The 15537-nt window shown below is 39.5% G+C and overlaps 1 protein-coding gene across 2 annotated transcripts in view; it reads right to left on the bottom strand.

Annotated features, from left to right (window-relative positions):
- Positions 1–13630, bottom strand: part of Slc25a36 (solute carrier family 25 member 36) — a 32374-nt gene extending 18744 nt beyond the window's left edge. Inside the window, exon 1 of one of the 2 annotated variants that reach the window (XM_076866954.2) lies at positions 13415–13630. Coding sequence is in view for 1 of the 2 variants with exons in the window: in XM_076866953.2 (XP_076723068.1) it covers positions 13395–13435 (41 nt within the window). In the remaining variant the exon portion in view is untranslated. Of the gene's footprint in view, positions 1–13394 lie in introns of both variants that reach the window. The other variant, XM_076866953.2, reaches the window with a different exon arrangement.
- Between the last annotated feature and the right edge of the window lie 1907 nt (positions 13631–15537).

Consider the following 15537-nt stretch of genomic DNA (forward strand, 5'->3'; position numbering starts at 1 on the left):
GCTCTGCCAACCTACTGAACTTTAAATTTTTTAATGATTTTAGAAGACTAAATGATGTTTTAAAGTTTCATTTATTTAACTGCATATAAACACCATCAACTGCTACAAAGAACTGAGCTTACTACTACCCAAAAAAACAATTAGCTAAAGAAGATTTCAAATCATAAGTGCTTTTACTATAATTCACCAGTAAGTCACATCACATCACACCTTTGAATATCTTCTCAGGGTTGATGATTTAGAGCTTCTTGCCCTTGTACGACTTGTAGCTCTCTTAAAACCAAGACCATTATTTGAAGTATATCCTATCTTTCAAATGTCTTTTTTAAAACTAAAGAAATGGTTTTCTTGAATTTAAAACTCAAGAAATAAGTCACTGATGGATAAGTATACGTGTTTCTTCCTACAGTGAAATACTCAGAAATATTTCACCTACAAAAACCATCAGGCAAGTTTCACAATCAGTATGTGTTAGGTTAAAATGTGGAAATCTATGGAAGATACGTACACTCAGCTAAAAAAATCCACTTTAAAAAGACTGATGGTCAAAAAAAAAAAAAAGCTCTTAAGAAATTATTAAACATGTTAAAAAGACTGGTAAGCCATTTAAGTATTCCTTTCAAAGACAAGAGTGGAGCATATTTTTCTTTAACATTTTTCTTTTAACATATCATACTAGCTACCCAGTGAAGCGCTGAGAACTGCTTTCTAACCACAGAGGATGGTGACTCAGCACAGTTCTCACTGCAGTCAAACAAAACGCTGAGAGCCAGAGGTTACCATGGACCTCCATGAGGGCAATGAAGGAAGCAGCAAGGAATACACTAAACAAACCCACCCCCAGAACTAAATACCCATCTAAACCTATAAGATATGTAGTGTAACAGGAAAGCAGGCATGGCAGCATAGCACTACAAATAAAATTTAAAATAAAAATGCATTAAATGAGATAAAGAATGATGTAACAGTACACATCACCAAGAAAATAGAAACCAACTGTATGCTGTTGATCTAAGAGTGAAAACTTTACACAACAAAACTAATAACATTAGAGGACATGGATTCATATCATAAAACTTGACCTTACACTTCATACCATATCTAAAAATTAATTCAAAATGAATCAGAGAATTAAATGTAAAACATGGAACTATTAACATTCTTAGAAGAATAAAATCTTTTCAGTTTGGGTAAGAAACAGCTTTCTTAATTACCAAAAAAGCATAAACGAATCATTAAAAAAAAAAAAATCAAATTTGGACTTCACCAAAATGAAAAGACAAGCTAAAGATGAAAAGAAAATTATTTGCAAATCATAAAATCATATACCTGATAAAGTGCTTGTATTCAGAAACATGAATAACTGGATAATAACTCAATAAAAAAAGATTTAACATTTTACCAATGATACACATGGATGTAAGTAAAGAGAGCTGTCATCTGGGAAAAGCAAAGCAAATCCATAAAGAGCTATGAAGCCACGATGGCTAACATTAAAAAACTCACAATACCAAGTGCTGATAAAGAGCAACTAGAAATCTTGCACACTGCAGGTGGGAAAGCAAAATGATACACCCATTTTAGAAAATGCAACAAGTTTTCTACAGAGTTAAAACATACAACTGCCACACAACTCTGTAATCTCACTCCTAGGGACTGACCTAGAAGAAATGAAGATTACTTCTACACCAAGACCTGACCATGAATGTTTATAGCAGATTTACTTTTAACAGCTAAAAAATGCCCATCAACTGGTGAAGGACAAATGAATTGTGGTACATCTACGCAATGGAATACTAATCTACAAAAGCAACAACCTGGATGGATCTCAAAAGAATCATGTAAATTGAAAAAAGGCTTTAATTTTCTGACATTCTTGAAAAGGCAAAACTATAGGAACAAAATCAGATCTGAGGTTACCACAGGGTGGGGGAGGAGGGAGGAACTGACTGCAGAAAGAATGAGGGAATTCTTGGCATGTTCTACATTTTTATTACAGTAGTGGCTTTAGGACTTTATAGATTTGCTGAAATTCAATGAACTGTACATCTAAAGGGTGGATTTCATTGCACGTAAATGGTAGTGTGATGAATCTAAAAAAGAAATCCCAAACTCTGTGAAAACTAATAGGAATTGCTAACATATGAACTACCTGGAGCTGAATATATATACATATTTTTTTTTGGTGGGAGGGGTTCCAGGGATTGAACTCAGGGGCCCTCAGCCACTGAGCCACATTCCCTATTTATTTTACATTTTATTTAGAGACAGGGTCTCACTGAGTTGCTTAGAGCCTCGCTTTTGCTGAGGCTGGCTTTGAACTTGAGAGCCTCCTATCTCAGCCTCCCGAGCCTCTGGGATTAGAGGCGTGTGCCACTGTGCCCTGGCTGAATTTTTTTTAGTATGTGAAACATTTAATAAACTTAATATTTACATCCACAAATAAAAGACACATAACGAGGATCTTAACTGTATAGAGATTGGTGTGGTATAAGTGGGTATACACAACACTTGGGTTGTCCTGAAGCAGTTCCACATTATAAAATGCAATCCATGTGCAGTTTAGGGGTGGCATTCTGGTATTTCTCATGCTGCTATTTTAAAGTAATTATTATATAAAACAAAATCATCAGAATTGATGTAGAAAACAAAACAATTACTTCACTAGTCATTTAAAATTCCTATTTTTGAAAACAGAATTAACCTCCTTGATTTATCTCTCTTCCATGTTGAAAATCTCAACTTCTAAAGAAATATGCCCCCATATCAGAGAATGCCAGAAAAAAACAGCAGACACAGGATTTCAGTGAGGCCAATAGAAAGGGCCTTAGTAAAGAGAAAGGCTTGCAGAGGGAAATGTCAAAAAGCAGCAAACAGTTTTGCCACTCAAAATCCCAGATCAAGGGAACCACATACTACAGAGAGATAAAGCAAAGAACTAACAGAGAATAGGCCGACAAGCTGTACAACAAAGGCAGGATGCCTAGGTGTACATTTCCTTTACAGAATGAAGAGGAGGAAAGGGAGAGGTATATGGGCAGGGGCCGGGGTGGGGTCGGGAGACAGACATGGAACAGACAGACAGACACACACACACCTGATGGGTAAAACTATATTCCAGGGCAGAAGCCTACTTCTCTGAAGAACACAGGAACACAAGAATTTCCAAGCTCAGGATTAATAAGTATATTGAATGCAAAAGTCTCCACGCTAAGCCTAACCACTGAGCCAGGTGCAGCAGTGCACACTTCCAACTCCAAGGACTCGGGAGGCTGTGGCAAGAGAATAGCAAGTTCAAGGCCAACCTTGGCAATTTAGCATATACCTGCAGACAAAGATATATTCTAGCAATTGCCTACCTTGTGCCCTTTTCTTATACAGCTAATTAAAAGAACAAATTAAGAGAATAAACTAAAAAAGAGGACATAATTGGACGCAAGAAAAAATAACCCAGGCTCAAGAGAAAGTGCCCACAAAAGGAAGTGAAATGCTAGGCTCAGAAACAGCCAATACTAATGGTCCTGGGACATCATATTTCAGAACGACAAAGATCTTCATGAAGATAAACTAACATATAACCACATGAAAATAAATATTCGAGAATGAATACTTACACATTTAAGCAAATGTTTTAAATAGGTGAAACTACCTCCGAAGGTGGGGAAGGAAAAGAAGTTACTCAAGAAAGAAAAAGTCAACAGAACATAATTTAGCTCTAGAGTAAGTTGTATTTGCACTGTCAAAACTAAAATAAGCACTGACTTCAATTAACAACAATACAACAACAACAACAACAAAAAAAACAGATCACATTTTAACTAGCTATATATTCAAAGGTGGAAAGAAGGGGGAAATGTTAGTAGTGCAATATAACTTAAGAAAATCCTTATCTACCAGAATAGAAAGTTGATGGGTTACAAATAAATTAGGAAAAAAAAAAAAGTAATAGAGCCAGGTGGTGGCGCATGTTTGTAATCCCAGAGTCTCTGGAGGCTAAGGCAGGAGGCCAGCCTCACCAAGTAAGATCCTGCCTCAAAAAAATAAAGAGAGGGGCTGGGATTGTGGCTTAGTGGTAGAGTACTTGCCTAGCATGGGCGGGACCCGGCTTCGATTCTCAGCACCACATAAAAATAAAGGCATTGTGTTGTGTCCATCTACACCTAAAAAATAAATGTTAAAAATAAAATAAAGAGGGCTGGGGCTGTAGTTCAATGGTAAAGTGTACCTGAGTTAAATCCCTAGTACTAGAAAACAAAAAAAAGAAAGGGGGGGGGGCAATAGAGCATATTTAGATGCATGAAAGAAAATTCCAAAACAGGTTAGGAGTTATATGATATTTCTACTAGGAAGCAGAAGTGGGATGGGGCACTGGGGAATATAGTTTTTATCATCTTTGGTCAGCTTACCTCATGCATTCGTATATTTTTAAATACATTTTTATCAAAATTATAACTATCCACTTTTAAAATCACCACAGAGATTAAACTGGAAAATATGTAGTTGATTGATGTTTCTGGGACTCAATGGAAACTCACATGAAATTTTAAGAAAAAGTGATGCGTACAATAAGAATGTAAATAATGTTTGATCCAGAACACAATCTAGAATCTGGATCACTTCTCACCATTTCCACCCTGGCATCTTACTGATTAGGAAGGGCAGGGAAAAAACTGTCCTGTATTGTTATTTATCACCCATACTGTGTCAACTATAAGAGGAGGTATTTTTATGGGGTGATCAATTTAGTGCAAAAGATTAAATCAGCATGCTACTTAACTGAAAGGCAAGGACAATGCATTCTCAACTTTACATTTAAATGAACAAGAACACCACTAAAATATTAAATATATATTTTTTATTTAAATGAATCTATTAGATGAGGACAGGACAATTACTCTGAGCCAAGCAAGTAATATGTAATGGCAAAGACTGGAACCAGTGTGGTGGTGATGCCTCTACTCTCAGCTATGTGGGAGGCTAACAAAGGAGATTATAAATTGGAGGCCAGTCAGGGACTAAGAGACCCTGTCTCAGAATAAAATTAAAAAGGGCTGAGGGGGACTGGAATCATGACTCAGTGGTAGAGCACTTGCCTAGCATGTGTGAGGCCCAGGGTTAAACTATCAGCAACACATATAAATAAATAAAGATCCACTGACAACTAATAAAATATTTTTAAAAGGTGGGGGGGAGGGGCGCTGAGGATGTAGCTCAGTGGTATGGCACTTGCCTACATGTACAGGTAGGTCCTAGGCTCAAACTCCAGCACTGCAAAAAATAAAAAATAGAAATAAAAATAGAAAAAAATTCTGTACCAAAAAAAACCCATAGCATTTAACATGGTTTTATTCACTTCGACAAAAGAAAGTTTCATAACAATGAATACTAATTTAAATATTTTATGTTGTTTACAATAAGCAAACTCTTCACACATAATCAATAACATTTTTTAAAAAACATTTTTTAAAAAACAAGTTAGAACTACGTAGAACATAGTGAGGCTGAAAAGGAATCCAGAATCAAGGGGAAAAAATTGCAATCAAGAAGACTGGCCAAAAAAACCCTAAAATCACCAACAGTCTCCAGTGGGAGCAGCAATGCACACAGCAGCCTCCCAAGTTTCACCAGCCTGAAGCTGTGCTGGCCACGTGTTCTCTGCCCATCTCACCATTCTCACCACCCCCACTTCAAGTGCCACAAAGCAGCCCTCATTATTTCTCGTGTTTTAACTGGTCTTGCTTTCCTCCAGGCTAGCACTACGTACTGATTCCATAGATTATTAAAGAACTGTTTAACATGATTATCACTAAACATTTATAAGATATTTTAGAACTATTAAGACTTTCATGTTGCCAAATTGTGCCATGAAATAATCATGTCACTTCAGTAAATTATTGGAAAATAGATACACTTTCAGCTTATGTAGAGCTAATTAAACCAAAGTTTGAGGAGTGTAGTTAGTTCTGTAGGAATTTACAAGTGTTTCATCTACTTATTGCTGATTGTATAAAATGGAGATCAAAGCATGCCAGCAGCCTAGTTTCTTAAATACTTTCAGCCCCTCTTGAGTAAAGAGGTAACCAAGGGGCTGGGGCTGAGCAGTAGTGCACTTGCCTGGCATGTGGAAGGCACTGGATTCCACTCTCAGCACTGCATATAAATAAATAAAATCAAGGTCCATCAACAATTTAAAAAAAATTATATAAAAGTAGTAACCAAGTACACCCTAGAACTTAGGGTGTTTTTTTGTTTAAACTAAACACAGTGTAACCAAGAAATGGTTTAAAAAAAAAAAAAAAAACATAAAAAACCTTGTGTGGGCTGGGCAAGGTAGCACACACCTATAATTCCAGCGGCTTGGGAGGCTGAGGCAAGAGGATCTCAAGTTCAAAGCCAGTCCTACTGTAGAGGCACTAAGCAACTCAGTGAGACTCTGTCTCCAAATAAAATACAAAATAGGGCTGGAATTGTGGTTCAGTGAATGAGTGCCCCTGAGTTCAACCCCTGGTAACAAACAAACAAAACATAAATCCAAGTAACCTTGTGCGGCAGGGTGCAGTGTGACATATCTCTATTGAGGCAGGAGGATGGCAAGTGCAAGCAGCAAGATGCTGTCTCAAAATAAAAATCAAAAAGATCTAGGATGTAACTCAGGGAAGAGAACCACAGATTCAAACCCCAGTAGGAATGTGGAGCCTGGGAGACCTTATGCAAATAGATCTCATAACAAATAAAAATACTGGAGGCCTCAAAGAGTTCTCCCACACAAGTGACTGCAGCACAGGGGGCAGAGGCTAGGGGTGGGGAGACAGGCAAGAGAAACGTTCACAAAACACAAAATAACACGCAATGTCAATTTCAACCATGATGTCAACAGTCAGGAATCCCTAAATTAAGTGTGCAGACATAAAATCCTATCTGCTGGACAGCCCCAAACCACTGAACTACTGGATGCAGCTTCTCTTTGTCTTTAAAGGACTTTTAATACTCCATTACAATTTACTAGCTAAGAATTTATCAAACTATGGAATAACATTAAAGATGTCATTAAAATGTTAGCCAAACTTAAGGAGTTTTAGATCTTGTAACATGTGGTCTGTCTCGAAAATCCTATAAAAATTAAGGAAGTCTTACTAAAAGCATTTTCCCTAAGTATTTGTGTTTCAGCAAGAAAATACTGATTTTTGAAATGGCGAAGGACATTTTCTATCATTTGACAAATTAACATGAATTGCTGAAAATAAAAGGCTGTTTAAAAAGGTACATGCAGTATTTCTGATGCAGAAAAAATTAACAGGCTATTCCTATTTTGACTGCTAGAGCAAAATCAAGACCTAATATCAAAGACTGTATTAGTAATTACCATCACTGATAAAATTGGAAGCACAGAAGGAAACCTTATCATACAGCCTTCACTCAGGACAAAACACCATCAGACTGAGGACTAAAAAATCCACTACAGAAACAAAACCCACTGAGGGAATGTGGTAGAATTAGTGAAAGTAAACCTCCTCTGTAACTACTGCTTGCTTCTTTGCTCTCCACTGCAGAAAATCTCGATTGTCTACTTTTTGTCTCCAATTTCTCTCACTTCCATCAGACTTGCCATGGAAACAGCTAATCAAAATCACCAAAGGTGCCCAACTGTCAAAATCAATACGAAGAGTTCTCAGACATCACCTGAAATGACAGTGACATTTGAAAGTTCATCACTCACACCTTCCTAGACACTGAAAGCATGCTTCATCTGGACTTCAAAACTCCACATTTTCTTGGTCACCTCTTCTACTTTACTGGTTCCTCCTCTCCGAACTTCTTTTACTGGAGTCCCCAGAGGTTAATCCTCTGAAATCTTCTATACTCATTCCCTTAGTGAGTTCTAATGATTACTTAATGTATCTCAGGTTCAGATCTTTTTCCTGGCCTTCACACTAAATACATCCACCTAAGCAATTGCCTTCTTGACCTTGCTACTTCTCAAATTTACCACATCTAAAGGTAATCAATCTCTCCTTTTCCCAACCTTGTTTGTTCCCTCTGCAATTATACCCATCTTGGTTGACAGCAATTCCATTCTTCCAAGTGCCTTAACTAAGAACGTGTAAGTTTTTCTTGCATCTTCTTTCCCTTAAAACTTTATGTACAGGGCTGGGGATGTGGCTCAAGCGGTAGCGCGCTTGCCTGGCATGCGTGCGGTCCGGGTTCGATCTTCAGCACCACATACAAACAGAGATGTTGTGTCCGCCAAGAACTGGAAAATAAATATTAAAAAATTCTCTCCCTCTCTCTCTCTTAAAAAAAAAAAAAAAAAAAAAAAAAAAACTTTATGTACAATAAGTCACAAATTTTAACTCTCTTTCAAAATTTAAGAATTTAAGCACAATGTCTAGTACCTCCAAAAACCTCCATTATCTCTCATCTGGATTACTGAAAGCTAATCATCTCTGTACTTCTGCCCTTGCCCCAGGTGTTGGCTCTTCTAACACAGTAGCCAGGGCCAGCCTTTAGGTCTTGCAATGTCTCCTTCTACTTCAGTAGAAAAAGCCAAAAGTTTTCTAATGGCCTAGGATCTATTACTCTCATTACGGTGCTCATGCCTTAGATCTTTCCCAGCCCAAGCCCTCTGCACAACTTATTCCCTCCCCTCCAGGTCTCTGCTCAAATGGCAACTTCTGTATGATTCAAACACTTCCTTACTTCAACCTGCGTGAACTCCCACTGTCCCACTTTTTGTTGCCCACTATTTCTCTCACAGCATTGAATAACACGATTTACTTGACAAGGTGACCCTCCTTTTTGGATAATTGTTTATTCTTCAATACTACATCAAAATGGGACAACTGGCAGGTTTTTAGAGGCTAGCTGTAATGTAGAATCTGAATACAAAGGAAAATGTCAATTTTCCACAGCTATATTAAAATCCATTGGTTTATCTAATACTACAAATCGATCTTTTACTTATTCATGACTCCACTGTAACATATATTGGTCATTTGAAAAATACTGGTTAAGTGGATTAAGCAGGTCTCCATATGTTGATACATTTTATCAATATAATATTATTTACACTTTCTTAATTGATATTATTGATATTGACATTGTTATCTCATCAGAAATATCCTTAGGCATTAGGAAGCTGTCACACTGGAGATGGTGGGTCAATTCAAGATTTTAAAAAATCTAATTTTTACTTAAAAACTAGTTTTAAAAACTAGTTTAATCATTGACAACAAATAATATGAGTGTTTTTCTTTAAAACACTTCCTTTTTTGAGAAAATATCTGCCAAGAGGGTCAAGTCAAAACAGTCTCTCAATAGTTCTTTTTTTTTTTTTTAATATTTATTTTTTAGTTCTCAGCAGACACAACATCTCTGTTTGTATGTGGTGCTGAGGATCGAACCCGGGCCACAGGCATGACAGGCGAGCGAGTTACTGCTTGAGCCACATCCCCAGCCCCTCAATAGTTCTTTTAAGTAAGTCTGTTTCCTCTAAGAAAAAAAGAGGTTAATTCAGCTTGCAACTGAAGACAACTACTGAACCACACTTTGGAATGCAGGAATAGGCTTTAGGCCCATTTCCCATTTTGACACAGTGAATGTTAAATAAAGATGTGAACACCAGGGTCAAGATTTAATAAAATTAATAATTATTACCCCCTCAAGAACACAAACTGGCCTTTCAATTGTGTTTTTTAATTTCAACTGCTCCAAGATGAAGAAGACAATGACTACTAGTTCAGTCACGTGCTGCTGCCCTCACACAGCATAGCTGTTACACCACCAGTGCAAACTTCAACACATTTGTGAAAGGCAAACAAGGCCTTAGTATTTTACTTTTTACCTTATTTTTATATAGGGCTGAAGTTCGAACCCATTGCCTAATATGTGCAAGGGGCACATAAAATAAAGGTTATTGTGTCCACCTACAACGATTTAAAAATACCAAAATACCACTGAGCCCAGCCCCAGCCCCAACCAGTATTTGAATGAAAATAGTTTTAACCTATCAGACCACCAAAAGGATCTTGAGAATTCTCAGGAGCCCCTGGCCTACACTGCTGCGCTACACTAATCCATTTATAGGAAATAGCTTATTTGAGAACATTCTATATAAGGATAAGCAATTCCCCCAAGTTTTCTAATCTATTGGTAAGAATGAAAGAATATTTTTAGAAGGAAAAAAAGGGATATCTGATAGTTTGTGTTTCCTCAAAATTCATATTCAAATCCTACCCATTAAGGTAATAGTTCAGGATGGGCTGGGCCCTTGGGAGGTGATTAGGTTGGGATCAGTGCACTATAAAAGAAGAGAGCTAGCTAGGCCCTTCCACTATGAGGATACTGTGAGAAAGCACAGTCGGTAAGAAAGAAAATCCTCACCAGACATAAGAATCATACCTTAATCTCGGCTCTAGAACTATGAGAAATGTTTGCTGCTTATAAATGACCTGACTTACAGTACTGTATTACAGCAGCTCAAACGGACTAAGACACAGGAAAAGGAGAAGTAAAAATTGAGAAAATGGGAATGGAGGAGAAAAAAAAGTATGAACAAAGTATAGTGGAAATAATCTACATAAACTATACTTTAAAGTATCCTAATTCTGCCTTGAGCATACAAAGAAGTAGATGAAATTAATTTAACAAAAATCATAACATAGGAGTTTCTTATTAAATTAAGTGTTTAATAAGTAAAAGAATTCTGATACTAAAATAAGCAGTTTAACAGATAATCTGCAATAGTACTAACTACATGTATTACGTTCTCTCATAGTCATAAAAGCTACACAGAAAAAAATCATCCACTTGGAAGTCTGAAGGTTTATCACTCCCATTTGAGACAATCTCCCTCAAATAGTGTGTGTGGGGGGGAAGTGAATGGCCTCTGGTAAACATATGCAGCTGACAGAACACACAAAGTATTTAAAAATATATTTCATGTTACCTCTTTATATACAGATATATAATGACATTAGAGGTACAGCTAAAATCAAATTGTATTTAGACCATTTTTTGCAGGCTTCCATGAAATGCTTCTGTAACTCAATTACCTAACCAAGGACCTTACAAACTCTGAATATTAACTCTGGCAAAAGCATAATGAGACCAAAGGGTGTCTTAAAGAAAGCACGAGTTATGCATGTGAGTGTGTCACCCTGATCCAAGGTCCAGTGCTGATCTGCTTCAAATGTCCCAATTTAAAAGTACATTTTAGAGATATAGTAGCATAAAAAAAGGAAGAATCATGGCTGGGGTTGTAGCTCAGTGGCAGAGTGCTTGCCTACAACCTGTGAGGCACCAGGTTCAAGCCCCAGCACCACATAATAAATAAAGTAAAGGCATTCTGTCCATCTACAACTACAAAAAAAAAAAAAAAAAAAAGAAGGCTATCTGAATCAGTCCCTTCAAAATATGGAAAAATACTGAGTTATAAGTATTTGGAAGATCCTAATCCAAACTGGGAAATTAGTGCAATAATGCTAATATTTATTTAAAATATGTGTGCTCTATTTTTAACCACACTTGAGGGATGGGGTTGTGGCTTAGCATTAGAGCCCTTGCCTAGCATGTGTGAGACACTGGGTTGGATCCTTGGCACCACATAAAAATAAAATAAAGGTTATTGTGTCCAACCTACAACTAAAACAAATATTAAAAACAACAACAATATTTGAAATATTGAAACAGAAATGATATATCTGATATATAGAGAAACAGAAATGTTAGAAGCTAGAGAAAGGTCTTAGATATCAAATAGCACAATATCATTTTACAGATGAAGAAATGAAAATCAAAAAGTTTGTCCATTTTTTACCCAAATTAGGGAGGGGAAAAAAAAGTGGCCAGAATTGGGTCTGTGATCTCTTAACTTTCAGGTGTCACAATCACATCTAATTACATGACAAAAAATTACTTGCATGACAAGACAAGACATCTTTACTGTTAAAGAACATATATAATACAATTGGATTAAAAAATAAATAAAAAGATTTACGGGGCAATAAAACATTTCAAAAATATGGAAAGCAAACTGGATCTCACAAATTAATAGAAAATGTTTTTATGACAGAATAGTTACTGGGCCATAAATGAAGTACAATAAATATTTGTTGGATGAATGTGTTCCAACTAAGAAAGTACTGCCATCATTGTAAATAGAGTCCTCGAAGCAAGACAACATAAATAGAACTCCGTATTTAATATTCTTTAAGTGGTTGATCAGGAAACAAATGATAGTCTTCAAAGATATGATGTTTTACATGGTTACGTGTCTTAACACAATTCACCCATAACGATTTTTTTATAAAATTAATCCTACAGATAAAAGTAGCACTTAAAATTGCTATAATTGACAGCGCGTGGGGCACGCCTATGATCCTAGCGACTTGGGAAGCTGAGGCAGAAGGATCCCAAGTTTAAGGCCAGCCTCGACAATTTAATAAGACCTGTCTCAATATAAAAAGGGAGGTGGCAGGGTGCTGGGGTGTAGTTCAATGGTACAGCGTCCCCAGATTCAATTCTCGGGACCCCAAATAATCAAAACAAAACAAAACAAAATGGCTATAATTCTCCAAATAATTTGTAAGGAACATATCTAACGGGGAAACTAAGCAAAATGGCTGTAGCTCCCGGGCTGGCAACCAGGTAGTGCTCATCTTGTGCACACCCATAGTAACTACCGTCCTCTTTATTTGACCTCTCTCTACCCCACTTTCTCCTTTGAGCAGCAGAAAAATAGCGAGTTTGTGCAAGAGGACGGGTCTGCCCAGGGGTGGCGGGGGGACCTGACTTCAAGGGCACCGCCGGTTTGCATGACATCTCTCAACTCGGAAGGAAATTTCCAAGAGCTTAGGAATAACCCACAGCTCCCACCGACGAGAGAACGCAAGCGCCTCGGCGACTCCAGCCCCTCCAGCGGCCCCGAGCGCCGCCCCCGCCTGAAGGGGCCCGGAAACCGCCGCCCGAGGTCCGAGGCGGGGCGTGCGCGACGTGCGGAGGCTCAGCCCGCGCCCCGCCGGGCCGAGGCCAAGGCGGCCCCGGCGCCCATTTTGTCTTCGGCCTCCGCACTGCCCGCCCGGTACCCCTGGGCACTCGAACCACGCAAGGTCCGGGGCTGGGCCCCCACCGGCGCCGCATCCCGGACATCCCAAGGCCGCGGAGCCGGGTCTGATCCTGGGATCCGGATCTGGGATCCGCGTCGGCCTCGGCCGCGCAGGCCTGCGGACCTGGCCCCCGCCTCAGCCGCTCCGCAGCCCAAGCACCGCCCGGGCTCCATCCCGGGCCTCCCCGCCCGGGCCTCGCCTCCGGCCCCGCTCTCGGGCTAGAGCGTCCCCGGCCCTCAGCCTCGCTCCCAGCCCCTCGGCCCCCGGCTGCACGCCCCGTCTGGACCGTACCCCCCAGCAAACAGATGCACCAGCGTGTCCCTCTGGCTCATTCTCTCTCCTGCATGTCCTCCGGGCGCTGAGGCGGGACGCGGATCCAGGTGCCCGCTATGGCCGGCGGCTTCGGTCCCCGAAGGAGCCGCACGACGCCCCCGGGACTGCGAGGGGAGCTGGCGGAGTCGCAGCTGCAAAAGGAACCCAGCGCAGCGATCCCCGTCGCGCTGCAGCCGCGCCGCCGCTCGCTCTCTGGGCGCGCGGAGCGGGGCGTGGAAAGTCCTGAGCCCCTACATAAACAGAGACTCCCATTGGCTCCAGCTGAATGACGTCACGGGAGCGGCATGCCTCTTTCACGTGATCGCTAAGGGGTTCCTCAATGAAAGGGGCCGCGAGGCGGGGCCAGAGCGCGTGCCCGGAGGATAGTAGGTCGCGGCGCCCTCGCACCTAATCCTCTAACCCGGAAGGCTGCGTCGCGCCTTCTGGGCCTGCGCAGAGCGCCCGGCAGATAGGGACCCGCTCTCCCGGCCCAGGAGCCAGGAAAAACCTGGGTGCGGAGCCCACAAGTACATATACTTTTGAAAAAAATAAAACGGCTTTATGACCCAGTCATTCTGCTGTCAGGCATTTACTTGAGAATAACACACAATGCTTGAAAAGGCTTGTGCAAAGATACTCATGCACAGCATCACAAAGGTATAGTATTGCAAGCATGCCTTGTAGTAGGAAAACTTGGGGGGATCTTTGGGGAATGGAGAGAGAAATCATGGAACATTCCTTCTATGGAATAGTATGCATTGGTGACGGGTAAATATGGGGAGAAGATGTAGTAAGTAAAAGGCAAATAAATTAAAGGTTTGTTGTAGAAAGAATAAACTGTCCATATACTCATTCTATGGATCAATAAATGTTTCTTATATGTATACATAGGAGGGTCAACCTCAGTGGTAAAGAAAATTATTTCTTTCTCCAGAACAGTGGTTAAATTTTTTTAATTTTTGTAAGTAATTATTTCTGAGATGTGCAGACAAGTCCAGAAAATAATACCAGACACCCAATGCTCATCATCCAGACTGAACACATTTCAATATTTCTACCTCTTTACCCATATAACTGCCCTTCCACCTTCAAGGCCTCACTTTTTGCCACCCGCTGGAATTCTCCAGGACCCACCTTCCTTTTCTTCCAGGGCCAATTTATGAAGGCTGGGCTGATTGTTTTAGCTGTGTTCCTTATGGGCTCCTAAATTCCTACAAAATGTACAGACCTCAAGTGCCCATCTACTCCACCTTAAAGTATTAAAGAGTGTTAAAATATTTAAAGCACTTAAAACAGTGCTACATAAGTGCTAGCTGGAATTATTGTTTGTATTCTTTTACTGCCTCGGCTTTGTTTGCTTTTTAAGAGACAGAGTCTAAGTTTCCCAGGCTGGCCTTAAACTCCTGGGCTCCAGGAATCATCCCACCTCAGCCTCTCCTGGACATGGGATCTACAGGTGTATGCCCCTTTCCCTGCTCTCTATTCCTTGTGACAGAACTAGCAGCTGGTATTTCTTTAGTACTCATTAAAGTTCTAGGCTCTAAGTGAAACATTTTATAACATTCTCTTATTGAACTCTCACTAATCTATAAGGTAAGCAATATAATTACCCTAATTTCACATGAGGAAACAAATGGCTTTAGGATAATTTTGTGCCTTGCCCAAGATTATCCAGTTCATCCCAAAGAAGCTTGGACTTGAATTCTGTAAAATCTGATTCCAGAGTTTCAGTTGGCAATGTAATCACTGCCCGTTAGAGGGAGAGATCTGGGTAAAAATAGAAAAATAGAAACAAAAATTGATACCACTGGCCATTGCCAAAAAAGTTACATTTATATAACAGCTTTATTGAGATACAATCCTCATAAAATTCACTTTAAATTGGGTGACCTAATGGGTTTTAATATATTTTCATGATTGTGCAAATATCACTGCCACCTAATTCCAGAATAATTTCCTCATCCCCAAAGAAACCCTGTTCCTTGTTAGCAGTGACTCCCATTCCCCTTCTCTTCCCTGGAAACCACACATGTATTTTCTATTTCTATAGAGATAGAAAATGAATGATTAAATGAATCCTCCACTCACTGTGTGGTCTTTTTGTCTGGTTTCTTTCAGTGAA

The sequence above is a fragment of the Callospermophilus lateralis genome, chromosome 10 (genome assembly GCF_048772815.1).
Source record: "Callospermophilus lateralis isolate mCalLat2 chromosome 10, mCalLat2.hap1, whole genome shotgun sequence".
Taxonomy (NCBI): domain Eukaryota; kingdom Metazoa; phylum Chordata; class Mammalia; order Rodentia; family Sciuridae; genus Callospermophilus; species Callospermophilus lateralis.